Genomic DNA, 21,537 nt, shown 5'->3' on the forward strand with positions numbered 1-21,537 from the left:
GCAAAAAGATTTCAAAACACAAAACAAAGTCTCCCTTATGCTAATTTAATCATGTATCACCAAGGCCTTCAAAGGGAATCAAGTAACATCTACACAAGTGGATGCAAATTTGTGTATAGTTGCACTCTAGCTTCCTCTGTTATGTAATTCTTGTTGCCCAATGTGTATAAGACAAGGCAACCAAATGCCTAAGGGAAGTTCTCCCTAGTATTACTTTTTTGGCAAGGTGTAAGCATTATTTACATTATGTACAATGGCAAGCTCACTTGCAATTCTTGCCTTTAACCATGTATCGATAAGACCCATGCTATCAAAAAGTTGTGTAGTCTTAAGGCTTTAGAATTACGGCCTCTCAATTTTTGCCTCAGAGGTATGCCCATGACCTCTAGGATAGTTCTACAAGAATTCACACATTGTAGGAAATCAACTTGAGTGGTGAAATGGAATGACTATTGATTAACCCTTACAACCCCATCTGTCCAAAATATGGCTAGGTTCATTTAGCCGAAAGTAAGAATCTCTCCTACAGTTACACACATTCAGGACCTAGTTAGCACAAACAGAGCTTCCTATGAAGCTTAGTTTCCATCGCATACACATCTCCAAGGAGGGTTTCATTATCCCACCAAGGTACACCCAGATCCACCGACTGAACCCACTCACGACTGCCCTTGGACAATTTCCTGTGTCATCGCATCGACTTCGCATCGAGAGTGGGCGAGCAGAGAGGGACTCCAAGAGAGTCGTATCTGCACATTATGTGAGCATCACAAGGTGGAGTTAGACGAGCACTCTATCTTCCATTGCCTGGTCTACTATGAGATCCGTGGACGATACCACTTCCTTTTCAAAGACACATTCGAGGGCCTCTCTGGCCTCCTCTCATACATGCTCGGCAACTTTCAGCCACGAGGCGGTCCAACATAGAGAGCATCTCATCAAATCACAACAATGAGCAAGGGGCCCTGCCTGGCCTATCCCAAAGTACGATCACAAAGTTCTTCCAAGCAAAGCATGTTGCCCCCCCGACCTCAAATATCAAGAGAGACAAAGACCTGAGACCAAGATGTAACATGCTCGACAAAGGGGACGCACAAATCACTCACCAACATTTCTTCTATTTTCAGACTTGGGGCACAACCGACAAGGGTTACTGTGGCACCCGTCAAGCATCGGGTAGCTACTTGGAGGGCACGACGATCTATCACGAGCGTCTTGCCTACGTTGCCTATTCCATCAACAAGTGTACCTTGATGTTTTCTCATGCTCTATATTGTATTGTACTAGATCAGACTATGGTGAAATGTACGATGATAACATTGACTATGCCTACAGAGTATTCTAGCACAAGTAGGATGATCCCTTAGTAGCTCCACGCTTTTGCTCATTGTATCAAATTTTCTATCAATCTCTTAAACTCATCGATCTTTAGCTAACTTTAATAAACTAACTCTCTCTCTCTCTCTCTCTCTCTCTCTCTCTCTCTCTCACAGAAGCATTCACACGCACAAGCATGGCCCTCAAAACACACATGCACGCACACACTGATGTGCGCGCACATATGTGCTTTGTTTTCTTCACTTTGCTGTCATGTCTATGCTCAAAGATGTCAAAAATTTGTGTACTTCTTTCTCTACTACAATGTTACCTATATTGCTTGTATGTAAGGGTGCTTGCCACTAATTTGTCTAGCCTACAAACAAGTTTCATTCGGAGTTCAGAGTCTCGGGAGTTTTGTTGCCTATTTCAGAGAGTTTACAATACCCATGGGTGTCTTGATAAAACTTGTGAGTCACCTAGTGTGAGATGCTTCAGGACAGACAGAAGAGGGAAACTTTCTGAAACATAACACAAGCTAATAAGGAAAAACCTAAAGGTGCTTCGCCAAGCCAGTTGGGAAGAGAAAGTAGCTGGATAATAACATGGGGGCTTTGTTCCCCCTCCAGATAACAATGGAAGGAGTAGCAAAACTCTCTTAAAAACTAGGCAAGCCATATCAGACAATATCTTTAGTGCTTAGCACAAGCAGTTTGGAAGATGAAGTATCTTAAATAATCATGAATACATGGCTTGCCTTCCCCTGCGAACAACTGACTAAAGAATACGAAAACTCTTTCGAAAACTCCACCAAACTAGATTATATATACTTTGTAAGACTAGAGTATATCCAATCATACAAATTCAGAATTTTATTTTAAAGTTCAAAGCAATTTTAGCTGTTGGGGCTATTGCACCCGCGTAAGATATTTCGATATACCACTTCGAAGAAGATTCAAAGAATTTGCATGTCCGCTTAGGAAAAACCTTCTTAGCGAGCAGTGAAAGCAATTGGTAAGAGGAATTATAGCTGAAAGATGGTAACAATGTGGTGCCTTATTTCCCCCTCAGAAAAACTAAACTTGCAAAGCTCTATTAACTGAAAGTTCTGCAAAGGCCCGTGCTCAAAACCCCAAGTCATGGTTGAAATCCCAGGAAAACCTATCCATTACAAGCAGAAGACCTAGCCAGTTGACAAGAATGCTACACATTTTAGTAGGAAACAGAACACAATAACCAGCCAAATAAGTATGCTGCATCTCAAATAAAGAAATGGAATGGAATCCTGAAGTACAAAAGCCAATTAAAGGCACGATATTTGAGGACTGCAACACATGCCTAATTGATACATCATAACTCGCCTCTCTTTGTGTTAAGTGTCAAGACATATCATTCATGGCTCAGAATTTGCTATCACAACAGTCACCAATGTATTGGATCTTTCAGTATACACAAAAATAATCAGGATGTCACTTCCTATAAGTGCTTGATTATACATAATTCCAAATATGAGTCATTCATTCTGTTATCTTGGACAGGAATCCCCCTCTGGCTGAAATGAAAAAGCAATAGACTTTTCTCACATGACAATCACAAATTGCTGTGTCCAACTGCAATTTGATTGCTCGTGCATTACAGATTCTTTCTGCAGCTAGTAACCAATGCCATCTGCAAGAGCAGCTCCCTTTGTACACGACATATGCAGCTACCCCTTCTACAGTTACAGGTTGTTCAGGAACTGAGCAATTTTCAGTTGCAAGACTCATTGCTACTTACCAGTATGGACAAAATATATTTTCCCTCCAGGCTGTACATCGGTTTATTCCAACATGTTTAAAAACAGTCACTGATCCCGAGCAGCTTAGACTTCCAAAACCTCGTCTCAAATGTTTGTCCTCAAGAACCTTCATATTTCTTGTATCCAGATCAGACATCTGTCACAAAAGTTGCTATATACAAAACATTGTGGCCTGTAAACCAGAGTACAGGTACTCACTAGAGGAAAAGAAAAAGCCATATAGAGTAAGGGTACTCAGTGATGAAAGCAAGAGGCCATCACCAGTCTATGACACACGTTCAGCATGGCCAACCAACTAGCTTACAGATAAACTTGTCGTCATCCTCTGTACGTGATTACTACTTACTTTACAAACTGTATGGCACAAGGTCTAGTGCCAACACAACAGGCAGAGTTACGTAAACAGCAATGGACTCTCTATAAACCTTTAAAGGGAATGGGCTGGGCAGTACATCCAAATCAAGTATATGTTGCGTTGAAGCACTTTGACCATAGAACTAAACAATTCACTATACAGCAGTGCTTGATCAGTCTCCATTTCATAAGCCAGTGACAGAAAGAAGCAGAACATGTTGCACTGACCAGACATGAGGCATTCGCAGGGCACACAAACAATGAGACTTTGAGCTAGTGAGAAAGGGCTTGCCCTATCATTTCACAAACTTGGCCTTCAGCCACAATTCTACACAAACTAACCTCACCTAAAGAAACTGCAGCTCCATCCATAGAGGACTTGGTAAACTTCTGTTCAAGGTGCTAAAGCTTAGACAGTGTACCTCTATGCTTTGCTTCAGGTGAGCTACTATTGAGATGTTCTTGCTCTGTGTAGTGCAAACCCTTCCTTCTGGCGAACAAGTTCTTGCCTTGCAAAATATACCTGATTTGAACCCAATACTGCTTTATGCCAGACACTAGCTTTGGGAGAGCAAACAGTAGCAATCTTAACAGAAGGAACAAGATTGCCAAGGCCAAATATATGTCATCCTGCAGCCACTTTCGTTGAGCCTTCAACCATACATACCAGACATTTTCAGGGTTTTGAAGCACCTTAGTGAGGGAATTTTTTGTATTTGGTATCTGCTCTGAAAACGAGAAGCTAGCTTCTAGAGGTTCAATGCCTGTAAAACACAGAAACTCTTGATATAGTTGCACATTATACACTTTGAACTAAAGAAAAGCTTTGTGCTGCAAAATCGGTGAATACAATCAGTAAAAAATAGTACCTGTAATATCCTTGTAAAAGCGACAGAGAGCTCCCACTTTTCTAGACCCATAATAATGAAACCGAACCGTCTTATTTTGCAAGAAAAGAGATGGAAAGCTGTGAACCCCATATTGAGACAATGCACTGAAGAGGCGGCATTACAAAAAAGAAAACGAATTAATGATTTGAATCTAAAAGCATGCCGTTTATGTGGACACCCCCGCCCCCCCAACAAAACAAACAAACAAAAACAAAAACCTTCCTGAACATAAGCCAAAACTGCAATGAAAGAGCAAGCAATTAAATAGAATGTATGCAACTGTAAATTGTGTTGCTGATAAGATGACTCACTTGACGACATACAATTCTTATTCATTGCAAAAGACATGAAAACAAAACAAGGGGAGACAAGTAGACTGACAATGTTGGGAGCCATTGCTGGCTATTATGAGAGGTGTCCCTTATGCTGAGTCTAAGAGAAAGCACGTCTGACCATTTATTTTTCCTTGCCTCCTTACTATCTGTCTGCTTCACAAAGTTATCAGAACCTAAATGGTTGTCATTTGACAAGCGAAATTGTGGTCATGTGGATAAAAAATTCAGCCTCAACATAACATTGCCTTAATCTTGCTTGTGAAACCCTCCTTCATCTAAGCCTGAACTTCACTCTCAAAGGATCCCTACCTCCTGCCTGAAGCACTGCTTTGCATGAGAAAACTATACCTCTTAGAAATTAAATCTTCAGAATATCAACATATGCAAGAAAACTATAAGCTCCTCAATAGCCTGCTCTTTCTAACAAGGGAACAAGGCCAAAAATAAACCACTCCCTATGGACTGCCCTTTACAAGAGGAGAAAGATTTTTTACAGATAGAGAGCACTAGTATCCGCTGGGATGATTTAACACGTTCATAAGTACTCCGCCAATGTCTGCAGGAACTCCTGTGAGAACTCCTGTAAGGAACTTTCATCTAGCCAAACTGCTTCATGGGTTCCTTGATCTCGAAACTTCGTGTAGAATTCACAGATCCTGCGTCCTGACCCATGCTTCCATTTGTGGAGGAGAATATGCTCCGGCTCTATAACTTCTGCATCGTCAATCAATTCAGGTTGCTGCTCATCTGTGATATCGAGTACTGGGCCAATATACAGCTTCAACCACGCCATGTGAAAGACCTTATGCATTGTCCAGATGTCTGGTAACCGCAGCTTTATACAGATGTCGTTGATCTTCTTAACGATAGGGAATGGTCCAAAACTTCTGAAGAATGACTTGGGGCATCACTTGGCCACCTGCTTTAACCTTTGGTTAATGATCCTTAGATAAACCCAATCACCCTCTTTTCCCGTTGATATCACAACGGCACTTGTTGGCTTGGCGCATGTACGTTGCTTGTGCTTTGGTCAAGCGGTCTTTAACTAACTCCGTAATCTCCGCCATGGATTCTGTAGTTTTGTTGGCTTCGAGAGATGGGGATATCATCTTGGTGAGGAGTGAAGAGAACCCCTTGCCAAAAGCGGCTTCATATGGTGTACAACCAATGCTCAATGAATAGATATCATTCAATATTGGCCTATACAAGTCAAACTGCTTCTATGCATCATGACAATAAGATTTTAGTACATCAAATGCCAATTAATTATACACCTCTAATTGCCCGTCAGTCTGTGGATGAGATGCACAGGACATCTGGAGCTTGGTGCCAAAGTTGTTGAGCAAAGCCTCCAAAGATGCAAGGTGAATTTGAAATCTCTATCCGAGGTAATGGTCTGTGGCAATCCTCTAATCGGGCGTCAATACCTGATAAATGAGCGGGCTACGTTGGCCGTCTACTTGCCAAAATAAGCATACAAATTTTGCTAAAACGATCAACAATGATTAGACATTGAATGTTTCACGTACCTGTAGAAACCGAAAGGGGCCCCACAGAATCCATCGTGATGTCCTGAAAAGGACGTTCTGGGATCAGTAAGGGTTGAATTATCGTACCACCTTTTAATGGGACACTCTTACTTTCTGGCAAATTTAGCATCTCTGAACATAGCTATATACATCCTTTCGCATTCTGGGCCAGTAAAAATATGGCTCTAGTTTCTCCAATGTACTATTGATGACTCTATGGCTACCTGTGAGGGCGTCATGGAGTAGAGCTTGCAGCTAGTCTTTGAGCACACAAAGTCTATGATTGCAATATAACAATCCATCTTAGATTGAATAATGGCCAAGAGCAAGAGTCAAGGCAAACTGATATTGAGTGCCAAACTATGCTGAGTCAATGTATTGTGTTTCATAGAGTCGAGGTCTTTCCCTTAAATCTCTAGTACAGTGGCCCTTCCTATTGTCTGAATGGAGGCTTTCTTGCTTAGAGCATCGGCGACCGGGTTAATCTTTCCAAGGACATACTCAATCATGCCTCCGAATTGCTGAAAGATTCAACTCCATCGGGGGATTGCCGATCACTCCACTACGCATTGTCTGAAGCCACTTAACGCTTGATGGTCTATCTTGACAACGAAGGTCCGTCCGTATTACTTCAATGCCTAGATTACACCGAGTAATTCTCTGTCATAGACCAAGAATTCTTTTCAGCGTGGTTTAGCTTTCTACCGTAGTATGCCATGGGTCTTTCTTTTTGCAATAAAATTGCCCCGATGGCTACATTGCTTGCATCAGAAATGGATCATCCCAAGATTCTATTTTCATGATAGGACCTCTAGTGGCCAACTCATGTAGGTCGTGGAAGGCCTCCAAAGCTGCACCGGTAATTGAAACCTTTTGCCAGCATATCTTAACCCCTTTCAATAGATCTGTTAAGGGTAATGAGGTGCTAGAGAATCCAGGCATGTTCGAGCTGTAGGCCTGGCAAAGCCCTACAAAAGATCGGATCTCCTGAGCCGTCGTGGGGACTGCCCAGCTTGTGATTGCTTGAACCTTTTCGAGGTCCAAGAGAATGCCATTGGCACTGATGATATAACCCATATATTGGATTTCCATCAGTCCGGACTCACTTTTTTTTGCATTGAGATATAACTGATTGCCCCGCAGAAGCTTAAGAGCTTCAGCACATACCTTAAGTACTGCTCCGCTCTGGCTGAGAAGATCAGGATATCATCTAAAAAGATGAACATGCATACTCCTATATGCTCAACGAACACCCGCGACATCATCTTATTGAAAGTTGGTGATGCATTTTTGACACCGAACAGCATGACTACGAACTCATAATGAGCTTGCTCTGTCCTGAATGCTATCTTTAGAATGTCAGCATTGAATATGCGGACCTGATGATAACCGCTCTTAAGGTCTATCTTCGAAAAATATTTGGCATCGTTTAAGCGCTCTCAGATGTACTCTATGGGGAATTGTAATGAAGGGGAAAAAGAGGCCAAGTTAGAGGCCCTTTAGATGGAAAATGTGGAGGGACTATATAAGTCTACATCCACCCACTACTATGTACCTTTTTGATGTGACATCTAATCCTATCTACTCTCCCTCCTCCTTCCTGCTTCCTGTTGCCTACGCTCACTCTCTCTCTCTCCTACCTCTCTCTATCTCTCTATCCCCTCACCCTTCTCTCTCTTCCTCTCTCTTTCCCCTTCCCCTCTCTTCTCCTCCCTCCCTTCTGTTATTCTATCCCCATCTCTAAATTTGCCCCTTTCCCCTTCACTACATTGGTATCAGAGCCCCGACTCTGGCACCCTTGCTCGCTACACTATCGCCAATGGTGTATAACAGAACCACACGAGCTTTCAAGGCTTCAAGAACTCTCGATTACATCCTGTCGTAGACAACCAACATTTGGCCTTCAACGACGCAGCACCATCCCTGGCCTTCAACGACATTCTCAACGAAGCTACCGTTCTCAACGACGACAACTCCATGCATCACCTTGACCTCCAACGTTTGTCCTCCAACGACGACTCCATGCATCACCTTCGACCGCAGTAGCATCCAAACCTGGCCCTGGCTCGACCTTGACCACCGCACTTGCCCTGTTCCCGGCCAGCCTTTTGCCTTCCATCCCACTGCCCTTCACCCTTCCGTTTTCCTTCCGTCCGCTGCCTTCCGTAAGCCCGTACGTGACTGCAAGCCCGTCGCTCCCATCACTGTTGCTCATCCCGTGTCCACGCCACGCCACGCTCGCCAACCCGTCGCGGGCCACGTGCTCATCTCTTGGTTCACAACTGTGCCCTCGCCGTCGCCCCACCCTCCGTGCGCCGCCCGTCGCTACGCCCTCGCCGCCCAGCACAAACCTTAGCCTTGCATAAATTAATTGCCAGGTTAGATTGTAACCAAGGTTAGTTTAGTTAGTGGGTTAGGTTTGCGATTAGTTAGTTTGGCTCTAGGTTAGGTTAGTACTAACTAAGGTTAAAGGTTGGGTTAGGTTGGTCTAAGACAGATCCCTAATAGTTCTAAAGGTCTTAGGTTAGGGCTGTCCTAACTATCCTAGGTGACTTAGGTCTCCCCCCCCCCAAAAAAATAAATAAATAAGGGTCCACTTTTTAGCTTCCTTCTAGGGGTCTTTCACAACCCGTTTGTAGTCATTTTGACTCCGTTTCGAAGCTTCTTCGCCGACTCTTCTTCCGATCCTCTCCATTGACATTTTAGTGTTTCCACGCACTATCTCTGGTGCTCATTACGCAAGGTTTTGTTATCCATTTCTCCTTGCCTACATTCGAACTCTCTCTCCAGGGCCAATCACCATGGCACCGAAGTGTGTCCCTCGTGATATATCGCATGACACTGATGAGGCTGCTCAGTATGAGCAAGTGCCTGCCACAGTGGTTGCATCCACTAGTGGTGCAAAGGTTCCTTCCACTCAGCCTCTCTCTCCTGCATCTCGAGAAGTGCAAGCAACACAGACGCAGTTTCTGGATGCCCTTTCCTCTATGCTCCAGGGTGCTTTCCACCAAATAGGACAAGAGTTCAACTAGCAGCTTACCACAACCATGGCTATGCAGGATACCGCTCTTGTCCAGATGGGACAGCAAATTGGTCAACAGATCACATCTGCCATTGTTATGCAGGATAAGGGTAAGCAGCCCGCACCCAAGCACGAGGACCATTCAAACAGTCAGGATGTTTTGTTTGCTCCACGCAGGGGTTTTATGGCAGATGCCCGTCGTGCCTATGAGCATCAGTCTTCTGGACCATTACATGTACCCCAGCTTGGGGATTATCTGGACATAGATGATGCATTTTCTGTGCCACAGAGCACCTTCTTGCACGATGTCAGGCCATCTTTTGGCTCTCAGCATTTTGCATCTATGCAGGCTGAGCCGTCTCTTTTGGGCCGACCCGTTGGTGTGCATCCGACTAGAGCTCCTTTCACCGCACCAGCAAGTATGCCTGGAATTGGCTTGGATTTATATGGCAGGCCACACCCCTGGGAGAGAGGTCAGTCCTCTTCTCAGCCCTTTGGTATGCCATCATTTCGGAGAGATGCATTTGGCAAAGAGACCCAGCCCGGGGTTCATGCACCTATCGCTCCGTCAGCGAGGACATATAGCCAGACGCAGCCAGTGCATCAGATGGCAATAGCTTCTCCGCAGCAGGGGGTTGGTGGTGGGCAACAAGCCACTTTTGATGACATGTTGGCAGATTCTTTGTGTTCATACACGGTCCTACCTGAGGCCATCAAACTTGAGATGCCCTTCTCCGATTATGTGAACCTCAAGGATGATGCCCACACTTCTAGAGGTTATACACACAAGGATTATGCAGCCAAGGATATCAAGGACAAACTCACAATGCATAAGTTTAAAGGAGACACTCACACTCCCAATGAGTTGGAGGAGTGGCTCACGAAGCTGGAAGACTATTTCTGCTTCTACCCCAAGTCTGAGAAGGAGCGCATCATTTTTGCAAGTATGCATATGCAGGACTATGCGCACACATGGTGGTGATACATGAGGGATTCGCCTCAGAGACCAACCACTTGGAGAAGTTTCAAAGAATTGATGGTCACTACATTTGTATCTCCACTTGTATTGGATCAATACTTAGCTGAATTTTATGCCTTGTCACAAACCGGTACGGTCCAAGAGTACTTGCAGCACTTTTGGAGGCTTTCCTTGTTTGTGTAGGACGTAAAGGGAAAGCTGTTGCCTTTCATCCATGGGTTAAATTCTTCTCTCGCTGCAGATGTGAAGGCACATAACCCTCAAACAATTGAGAGGGCAGCTCAGCTTGCAGAAGTATTCGAGCCTAAATATGCTGGCAAGCACAGAAATGCCATGGGCAGCTCGCATGCTACGGGCTATGACACTGAGTCGAAGCCTAAGTGTGCTGAGTGGACTGACAAGAAAAGCAGCACCATTTCCTCGCTTTCCTACTGTCTCAGGTAGTAAGGTGCCGTATGCCAAGTCTTACAGGTATCCTGATGCCAAGCCTCGAGGCAATCCTACTGCTGGAAATGAGCAGGCTGAGATAAAACAGCATACATGGGCAATAATGGACAGCAGAAAGAAGGCCAACTTATGTTTTAAATGTGGCGAGAAATGGAGTCCTGAGCATAGGAATGTGTGCAAGATGCGCAACAGTGGTACTGCCAAGCTCAGCATGATCATTGACCTCTCAGATGACGAGGAATTGTTTGATGCCCCAAGTTCTTTGGATACGTCTCAGGATGAGATGGCAAATACACATGATGCAGATGAGGCTCCTGACACTCGAGCCACGAAGGGCACTGACTTTCCTTTTAATCCTAGTGGTGCTACTGCGCATGACACTCATGCTTCGCATTCGTATGAGATTCTGCCCACTAGTGGCATGAGAGGCCGTAGGCACACACTCTTTTCTGTGGAGCATCACGATGCAATACCTTTTTATGCACGTGAAGATGCTGTTGGGGTAAAGGCACATTGCCAACCCTTCATTAAAAGATAGGACACCTATGACTATCTTAAGACAGTCATAGGGTAAACCTAATCTTAATTAAACACAAGTGAGTTTGTGGTGTGGATCATCATTTTCTTTCACACCCGCACTTGAGTGTCTCTCTCACTCTCACTCTCTTGCTCTTCTTCCCCCTTCACTTCCCCTTCAACTGGTATCAGAGCCATTCCCCTCCACTCCCTAGTCTACCCATTCCCTGAACTCCCTAGTCTACCCCTTCCGTACGGACGTACGGACAGCGCCGTACGACCGTACGTCGTCCGTACAGTCGTACGGACGGACTGCGGCGGCGCATTTCGCCTGCAGGGCAGCAGACCAGTGCGTAGGCGGCGCAGCAGATCAGGGTGAAGGCGGGTTGCAGGGCGATAGCGTGGGCGCGGGCTGGGGCATGGTCACGGGCGCGGGCATGGGCGTGGGCTGTGGCGTGGGCACGGGCGGCGACGCGGGTCGCGGGCCTCCTTGCACAGCAGCTGCTAGCTACAGCTCGAGGCGCCGCATCAAGCAAGCAGCCAGCAGCTGCTACTAGCTGCTAAGCCTCTCGAGGCATCGCGCAGCTGGATCTCCTTTGACGTGCGTGTGTGCGCGTAGAGAGCCAGGCACGTACAGCATTCGATTTTCGCTGAAAAGACTCGACAGATTTTTTTTTGAGGAAGCGTGCCTCTGCAGGTACAAAAAAGTACAGCAGGCACACAAATTTTTTTTGGAAGAGGAATAGTGCTGAAGCACTCTGTTTTGTGCGTGGTACATGCATGTACGCGCAGTACATGAAGCATTCCTGATGCATTCCTGAAGCATTTCAGCTGTATACTGTGCATTTGTTGAGGTACAGCAGGTACTCTCGTGTCACTCACGCTTGAGGTGACTTGTGCCACAGTGGTGGTGTTTGCGCAGTTACTTGTCTTTCAGGAAGGTCAGATGCTTGTTTTGCAGAAGCTTCTATGCATTTACTGAGTGCAATTCTCAGTTTTGGGTGACCATTTCAAAGGGCTTTTGCCTAGACGTGTTTGCAGTATATGCCTTGAGGCAGTGTGTAGCCAGGGAGCACACATTTGCTTTGTTTCCGCAGTGCATTTGGTGACATTTGTTGCAGGTCACATTCTTTGTACGCACTTTGAAAATCTCAGTTGAGCCACGCTTGGTCAGGGCGCATCGAGTTTACTCGGTCCCTAACTGCCCATCGTTGACAGTGCTCAAAAGATTTTCTTCTTGGTGTTTGTACGTTGTGATTTGTGTTGTTACTGAGTACACAGGGGCAGTCTATGCATTGCACATTGTCAGGTAAAAGTGTCAGAGAGATTTTCATATTGCATGCTACCTCAGTGTTGAGGTGTTCTCCACTTGATTCAGGTGTCAGATCAAGGGGCTTTTGCCCAGACTTTGTTTGATAGCACTTAAGTTACCGACAGAGATCTTCAGATGCATTTTCTCCCCTTGGTATAAGGGTGATTGCTTGGGATTTATCCCATTTACTGTTGCAGGTTTTGTGACAGGCTGAAGTGTCATTTTTTTTTGGGAGTTTGCCAAGTGGTTTCTGCAATTTAACTCAGTGCAATACCTCATCTGAGGTGGGAGAAGTGATCAGTACAGTCAGTACAGCAGTGTTTACAGCAGTGTTTGTGGTTTGTCAGATGATTATGCACTGTTAAGCACTTGTTGAGCAGCTGCAGCAGTCTGAAATTACTGTTTTTATGCCTCTTTGAGCACAGTACAGTGTGTCAGAAGGTACAGTATTTGCAGGGTCATTTACTGTTTTGCTGCAGATTTTCCTGACAGTAAAAACAGCACCATTGAGAGTGCTTCTGGCTCTTGAATAGAGCAGGTTTTTCTGAGAAATCAGAATTTTTATTCAGTCTTTTTACTTCCAGGGAGTCAAGTACTTTCCTCATCTGATATTGCATCAGGGGGAAGTGATTCTTCAATTCTGAACATAAAGAAACTGGAAGGAGCACACAACTATCCATTATGGGCAGAACAGTGCTTGAATGTACTTCTGTTAAAGAAAATTGCTAAGCCCATAAGGGTGAAGGGTGTCAAGCCATCTGACTTGGCAGCTGATGACTGGGAAGAGCTTGATTTGTCCGCGAGGGCAGCTATCATGCTCACTATTTCAGACACTCTTGTGTTCAATGTACAGGCTGAAAAGACCTCTTATGGTCTATGGCAAAGACTAGAAGAATTGTATGCCCAAAAGAGCTCAGCCAGTAAGGTTTATTGGCTGAAGAAGCTGGTCGATCTTCGCATGAAGGAAGGTACAGCTATGACCTCACACTTGAGTGAGTTCAATGCCATCTTTACACAGCTGATTGCACAGGGGTTGAACCTTGATGAGGAGTTCAAGGCTACTTTCTTGCTGTGTACCCTCCCGGAGAGTTGGGACACTTTCAAGACCACCCTGTCAAACTCGAATGCCACTCTTATTTATGCTGATGTAGAGAGCTCTCTCCTTATGGAGGAGATGAGCAGGAAGAATAATGCGGGCAGCAAGTCTTCAAATGCTTTGCAGGTACAGGACAGAGGCAGGACTCAGCAGAAGGGGAGATCTGCTAGTAAGTCCAAATCCCGCAGTCAGTCCCATGGCAAAAAGGACATTGAATGCTTTTTTGTGGCAAGAAGGGACATGTGAAGTCTAAGTGCTTCAAGTTCATACGGGATCAAAAAGCCAAGAAGGCTGAATCAAAGGATGCAGGAAATGCAAGCAAAGGCAAAGGCAAGGCCAAGGCAGATGACTTGGATGCAGTGAATGTTGCAGCAGAGGACAGTGACAGTGACATACATGATGTTTTATGCTCTTCTGCTGTAATAGCACATGCTTTAGTTATTGATGGCCATGACATGCACACCTGGCTCTTGGATTCAGGTGCCTCTTTTCATGTTACTCCTCATAGGGAGTGGTTTACTTCCTACACAGGTACTCATGGAGTTGTTCATCTTGGGAACAACTATGCATGTCAGATTGCAGGGATTGGCAGTATACAGATAGTATTTCCTGAAGGACGGTCATTTATGCTTGATGGTGTTCGCCATGTGCCGCAAATCAAGAAAAATCTGATTAGCACTGGCTTATTGGATGACAGTGGTTACCACACCACATTTGGGGATTCCAAATGGGTGATTACTGATGGCCAGACTGTAGTGGCTGAGGGTTTTAAGAGTGATACCTTGTACCCTCTTTATGTTTCCAGTGTGGGTAATCATGTTGTTGCCATAACCGAGCTGCCAAAGGTTTCATTGTAGCATAGCCGGTTGGGACACATGTCTGTTAAAGGAATGCAAGAACTGTCACGTTTGGGTTATCTGCCGCCTCTTTCTTTTTCAGATTTGCCTACTTGTGATCATTGTATATTTGGCAAGCACTCTGTCACTCCTCATAAGAGGAGAACTCCCCAGAATAGAGCACCACTTGATCTAGTGCACACTGATTTGTGTGAGATGCCACAGTTATCACTAGGGGGTGCAAAATATTTTATTACTTTCATTGATGATGCCACACGTAAGGTGTGGGTCTATTTCTTGAAGCATAAGGGAGATGCCTTAGATGCTTTCAAGAAGTTTGTCGCTCAGGTTGAGAATCGGACAGGTCGCAGGCTGAAATGCCTCAGATCCGATAATGGGGGTGAGTATGTGTCACATGCTTTTGTGCAGTTTTGCCAAGCCAAGGGCATCAAACATGAACTCACAGCCCCTCATAATGCATCTCAAAATGGTGCAAGTGAGCGTATGAATCGAACTATTCAGGAGAAGGTTCGATGTATGTTGTCTTATGCTGCATTACCCCATGGCTTTTGGGCAGAAGCCGTGCAAACAGCAGTTCACATTATTAACAGGTCGCCAAACAAGGCTTTGGAGTTGAAAGTGCCAGAGGAGGTGTGGTCTGGCAAGCCACCTTCATATAAGCACTTACGTGTATTTGGCTGCGAGTGCTTTGCTCATGTACGCAAAGAACTGCGCACCAAACTGGATCCAAAGTCTATCAGATGCATCTTTATGGGTTATGGTGACGAAGGTGAAATGGGGTACAGGTTATGGGATCCCGTTAAACGGAAGATTATACGCAGCAATGATGTCATCTTTAAAGAAGATAGTGTACACAAGGAACCCGTGCAACCTGTGGAATACAAGAGGGTTATTTATGATGATGTCGGACAGCAAAGAATGCCCATTTATATGCAGCAGCAGGCTGCTGCAGATAACCCTGTTCAAGAGGGTATACAGGCTGAAAATCAGCCAGATAATTTTGCCAATGATGTACCACTGGATATGCCAACAGATGGGGCTGTAGATCAGCCAGATATGGTGGTACAGCCACCCGTCATGCATGAAGAACAGGCTGGACAGCAGCCTAATCCGGAACATTTTGTTAGGAGGAGCACCCGTGCACAACGGCCTCCTGCCAGGTTTGTTCCACGAGCCAATAATGTGGCTGATTTTATCATGCTGACAGATTGTGGTGAGCCTTCCAGCTTCAAGGAAGCTATGGGAAGAACAGAGAAAAAGAAGTGGGAGAAAGCCATGCAGTCAGAAATAGACTCCCTACTTCAGAATGATACATGGGACTTGGTGCAGTTACATGCAGGCAGAAAGGTTTTGCCATGCAAGTGGGTTTACAAAGTCAAAGTGGATTCAAATGCTTTACCTAGGTATAAGGCCAGATTGGTTGCCAAGGGATTTAAGCAGGAGAAGGGCATTGACTTTGATGAGATCTTTTCCCCTGTAGTCAAGATGACTACTTTGAGAGCAGTGTTGGCTCTTGTTGCTCATGACGACATGGATTTATGTCAGATGGATGTGAAGACAGCCTTTCTTCATGGAGATCTCCATGATGAGATCTATATGAGTCAGCTAGAGGGATATGCTGTTAAAGGGAAAGAGCAGCTTGTGTGTAAGCTCAAGAGGAGCTTGTATGGACTCAAGCAGGCGCCAAGGGAATGGTACAAGAAGTTTGATGCCTTCATGCAGTCCCAAGGGTATCATCGGTGTGACACCGATCATTGCTTGTACACCAAACGGGCAAAGGATGGCAGTTTGATGCTACTCATTCTATATGTGGATGACATGCTTATTGCCAGTAAATCTCAGCATGAGATTAGTGCTTTGAAGAAACAACTGCATAAGTCTTTTGACATGAAAGACTTGGGTGATGCAAATCATATTCTTGGCATGTGTATTACTCGTGACAGGTCCAAGGGACTTTTGTTTCTGTCACAAAAGGAGTATATTGACAAAGTACTGCAGAGGTTTAAAATGGAGGGGGGGAAGTCTATTAGTACCCCGTTGCCTCCACATTTAAAACTCAGCAGTGAGGACAGCCCCAGATCAGATGATGATAAGGCTGAAATGGCCAAGGTTCCGTATGCATCTGCAGTTGGATCTTTGATGTATGCCATGGTTGCCACTCGTCCGGATATTGCTTTTGCGGAGGGAGTCATCAGCAGGTATATGGCAAATCCAGGCAAGCGGCACTGGGAAGCAGTGAAAGGTGTCTTGAGGTATCTCAAGGGTACCAAAGACTTGTGCATATGCTATGGTAGGCAAGATGCATTGGTGCATGGTTTTACAGATTCAGACTATGCATGGAATGCAGATAACCGGAAGTCTACTACCGGTTATATTTTCACATTTGCAGGAGGTGCTATATCATGGGTGTCTCGGTTGCAGAAATGTGTTGCACTGTCAACCACAGAAGCTGAATATGTTGCAGCCATTGAGGCCTGCAAGGAAGCAATATGGCTTACTCGGCTGGTGGGAGATTTGGGCATTACAGGAGATATGCCAGTTTTGCATTGTGATAGTCAGAGTGCTATCATGTTGGCAAAGAATCCGGTCTTTCATCAGAAGACCAAGCACATAGAAGTGAAATATCATTTCATCAGGGAGGTACTGGAAGACAAGCGACTTGAGCTTGTGAAAGTGCATACTGATGATAATCCTGCAGATTTGCTCACTAAGAGCTTGCCTACAGAGCGGTTTGCACATTGCCGCCACATCATGGGATTAGGATGAGACCATTCTTACTTTATGGTCTTGTATACAGTAACTGTATATTGCTGTAATTTTTATTCTTTTCTCCCCTTTAGGCACATTGGCCTTTAGGTGGGAGGTTGTTGGGGTAAAGGCACATTGCCAACCCTTCATTAAAAGATAGGACACCTATGACTGTCTTAAGACAGTCATAGGGTAAACCTAATCTTAATTAAACACAAGTGAGTTTGTGGTGTGGCTCATCATTTTCTTTCACACCCGCACTTGAGTGTCTCTCTCACTCTCACTCTCTTGCTCTTCTTCCCCCTTCACTTCCCCTTCAGATGCAGGTGGTAATGCTCCTGTGAACGAGGAGGAGGTTTATTGGGATGCCCAGCCAACACTTTATACTATTTCCATGCATGCCCTGATGGGTGCCAAAAGTGCTGATACTATTAGATTAACAGGGATGATTAATGGCAGGATTGTGCATGTGTTGGTGGATAGCGGTAGCACCCACAGTTTTGTTAACTACAAGACCTTACAGAGGGTGGGACTGATTGGTACTGAGATAGACCATGGGCTGAGAGTTTAAGTGGCCAATGGACAGCATATGATCAATAGATCTTGTTGCCAAGATGCAATGATTAAGTTCTCTGATGACTATACATTTGCAGGTGATCTTGTGGCACTTGACATGGGCCCAATAGATGTTGTCATGGGCTGTGATTGGTTGCAATCACTAGGCAAAATCAGCATGGATTTCAATGCCTTCACACTCAGCTTTGTCCACAAGGATGGATCAGTCATATTGCATGGTATTGCAACTCCTAAATTGCAGGTCATTTCAGCAAGGCAGTTGGCCAAAGAGCTCAAGAGAGGCAGTGCCATATATGCATTAAATGTGTCAGTAACTAAGGAGGGTGGCACTCCCCGTGTTGATGATTGTGATATGCAGAGATTGCTCTGAGAGTTTGCTGATGTGTTTGCTGATTTGCCATCACAGTTGCCTCCAAGAAGAGATGTAGATCATGCCATAGTCCTGGAACCTGGCAGTAAGCCAATCAATAAGGCCCCATACCGACTCTCTGAGGTAGACATCCCCTGTGCTCCTGGTGAAGAAGAAGGATGGTTCTTACCATATGTGCATTGACTACAGAGACTTGAATAAGGTCACCATCAAGAACAGGTTTCCAATCCCCAGGGTAGATGACCTATTGGATGAACTCAAGGGTGCTTAGTTTTTCACTAAGATTGATTTGAGGTCCGGCTATCATCAAATTAGAATGAAAGCTGGAGATGAGCACAAGACAGCCTTTCGCACAGAGAGGGGATTGTATGAGTTCAAGGTGATGCCTTTTGGATTGACCAATGCACCAGCTACCTTCCACGCACTCATGAACAAGATTTTGCAGCCTCTCCTTTTCAAATATGTTCTGGTATTTTTTGATGACATCCTCATTTACAACAAGGATAAGCAGGAGCACATCAGACATGTCAAGCAAGTGCTGGAAATTTTGAGGTTGCATCAGCTTTATGCTAAAGCCAGCAAATGTACTTTTATGGCACAAGAGGTTGAGTATCTTGGTCACATTGTGAGCAAGGATGGCATTCGAGTGGATCCTGCAAAGGTGAAATGCATTGAGAATTGGCCGCAGCCACGCTGTGGTGGTTGACAGAATGACAAAGCAGGCCCATTTCATACCCACAAAGACCCGTTATTCAGCATCACAAGTTGCTTGGCAATTCATCGAGCATGTTTTTAAGCATCATGGTTTCCCTCGGGAGATTGTTAGCGACAGAGATGCAAAATTTATGCATCACTTTTGGCAGGAATTATTTACAGCATAAGGTACTTCTCTTACACCTAGCACTACTTACCACCCTGAGACGGATGGACAATCAAAGGGTGAACAAATGGCTGGAGAAGTATTTGAGGCATTTCTGTCATGACACACAGAAGTCTCTGAATTTTGTTACAACAGTACCAAGCACATCTCTATTGGCCCGTTCGAGGCTATGTATGGATGCACAGTGGGTATGTCATCTTTAGTTGCAGATCTCTCCCTACAGGATCATCCGCAAAGTTGGCGACGTGGCATATGAGTTGGAGCTACCCAGGACCTCCAGGATTCATAATGTTTTCCATGTGTCCTTGCTGAAGCCACATGTCGGACAGCATGTCCAAGTCCTTCCTGATCTGCCACCTATGAATGAGGAGGGCCACATACTCTATGTTCCAAAGCGCATCATGGGTTTCACGGATCACGTACTCCGAAACCAAGTCTACACCGAGTATCTTATCAAGTGGCAGGGACTCCCTGAGGATGAGAACTCATGGCAGCCAGAGAGCATTGTCCAAGACAATCCCTATCTCCTACCGGGCTGATTATTATTTGCTGTTTGCTGCACCTATTTAACAGCCTGCATATGAAATTTTGAGGGCAAAATTCTATGGGAAGGGATGGCTGTAATGAAGGGGAAAAAGAGGCCAGGAAAATGTGGAGGGACTATATAAGTCTCCATCCACCCACTACTATGTACCTTTTTGATGTGACATCTAATCCTATCTACTCTCCCTCCTCTTCCTGCTTCCTACTGCCGACGCTCACACTCTCTCTCCTCCCTCTCTCTATCTCTCTATCCCCTCATCCTTCTCTCTCTTCCTCTCTCTTTCCCCTTCCCCTCTCTTCTCCTCCCTCCCTTCTGCTATTCTATCCCCATCTCCAAATCTGCCCCTTTCCCCTTCACTACAGGAATTGGGAATTTATTGCTGATCGTAACGTTGTGCCCTGTAGTCGAAGCATAATCATGCAAACTTATTCCTTTTTTGGACAAAGAAAATTGGAGCCACAAAAGGTGATGAGGATGGCCGGATAAACCTAGCACACATCAACCGGATGAGCTACTATTCTAACTCTGCCTCCACAAACTTCATAATTGATAGGGAAACTTGTTGGGAGGGGTAAAGTCTCAGACTAAATCCAATGGTCCTCGAGTCTGAGGCGAAAGCTGTGGTGGTAGATTGTCCCTCATTCCACACAGTAATGCATGGGTTGAGCGGCAATCCAAGACTTCCTATTTCGGCGTTTTATCATCAAGCATGATGTCTCAAAACTCTTGGATTAGATCGGCCATTTCCAGCCCCAAAGGAGGAGCTAGCTGAATTGAATTTAGCTGACAACAGACATACACCAATGCGTATCCGTGCCTTTGTCAACAGCTCGCACTTCTTGGATGTGGGAAATCAGAGGAATACCAAGAATGCTTCTGTCCCTGCGGATGATGGCAGCTCAGATAGTCCTTTGACAATTGTGAAGGAATCTTGTCGCCAATCGAGCACAGGTGAACATTCTCAGAACCACTGGTTCCCCACTATCATTTTGCACCCTAATAATGGTGTGAGGATAAAGTCCCACTGAAAAGAGGCCTTCTGAACTATGAAAGAAAATTTTTCAACCTCATCTATAATGTGAGTGCGTAGCCCGAGTGTGAACCCGTTCATCGCAAGCTCATGAGACACTAAAGTGCAGCCCATCTTTTTGGCGAGCTGAGAGAATATAGCGCCTTCTAAACTTCCCATGTCAAATAAGACAACAACCGTTGCTCCTTAGCCGTGCCATAGGCTCTAATGAGGGCCTTCTTTAGCTCGTCGAGCATGCCCTCCTTCTTACCTTCAAAGACCACCGAGGGTTCAGCGTTCAAAGCAAGTAGAACTGCATTTGTAGCTGAGGTAGACAGAGTTGGAAGTACCAAAGCAGTAGCAACGGTAGAAGTCGGCGCTTTTGCAACCTTTTCGATCAACCACGTTAGGCAATCTTTCTTTCCATGCCCTGCAATATGGTGGCAATGGGAACAACGATACTCAGCGCAGTACCGCTTCTATTTGTTGGGCTGTAAGTAACCTCTTGTAATGCGTACTTTAGCTTTGTCATCTGGAGTTATTTTGGGCTTAGACTCCTTTTCTAACCAGCTAACTATTACTTGTCTCTTTTCCGAAAGCTATTGTCCTTATGATATGCTAGGTTTGAAGACTGTTGCAAGGCTATGGCACCTGGTTGGACTTGCTTCGTCTTTCCCCCGTTCAGCATCATTTCCTAATTTTGAGCCAAGGTAAGCGCACACTCGTAGGTGAGAAGAGCACGTTGGGACAAGGAAGCGCATGTTAGAGTCCAACCCCCTAACTAGTTGCTTCAGCTTATTGGACACGCCTAATTGCTAGGCCAAGGTAATAACCTTATTGCTGTGCGTTAACACCGGCAGAGCATTCTAGGCTAGACAAGAAAACACGCCTTCCAGATTCAGCAAGTACTGAGGCGATGGAGGCCGAGCTTTGAGGTCAATCACAAACATATCCCATT

The 21,537-nt window shown here is 45.1% G+C and overlaps 1 protein-coding gene across 2 annotated transcripts in view; it reads right to left on the minus strand.

Moving 5' to 3' along the window:
- Nucleotides 1-3,422: 3,422 nt before the first annotated feature.
- LOC147896868 (5'-adenylylsulfate reductase-like 4) overlaps nt 3,423-21,537 on the minus strand; it is a 28,573-nt gene continuing 10,458 nt past the window's right edge. For both annotated transcript variants that reach the window (XM_087381923.1, XM_087381922.1), the window contains exons 3-4: nt 4,339-4,463; nt 3,423-4,233 (exon numbers count right to left, since the gene is read on the minus strand). In XM_087381923.1, coding sequence (XP_087238049.1) covers nt 3,872-4,233; nt 4,339-4,463 — 487 coding nt within the window. In that variant the 3' untranslated portion in view covers nt 3,423-3,871. The remainder of the gene's footprint in view (nt 4,234-4,338; nt 4,464-21,537) is intronic.

This window comes from Dipteris shenzhenensis, chromosome 11 (genome assembly GCF_047967505.1).
Source record: "Dipteris shenzhenensis isolate YYH24624 ecotype China chromosome 11, Dip_SZ_1.0, whole genome shotgun sequence".
Taxonomy (NCBI): Eukaryota; Viridiplantae; Streptophyta; class Polypodiopsida; order Gleicheniales; family Dipteridaceae; genus Dipteris; species Dipteris shenzhenensis.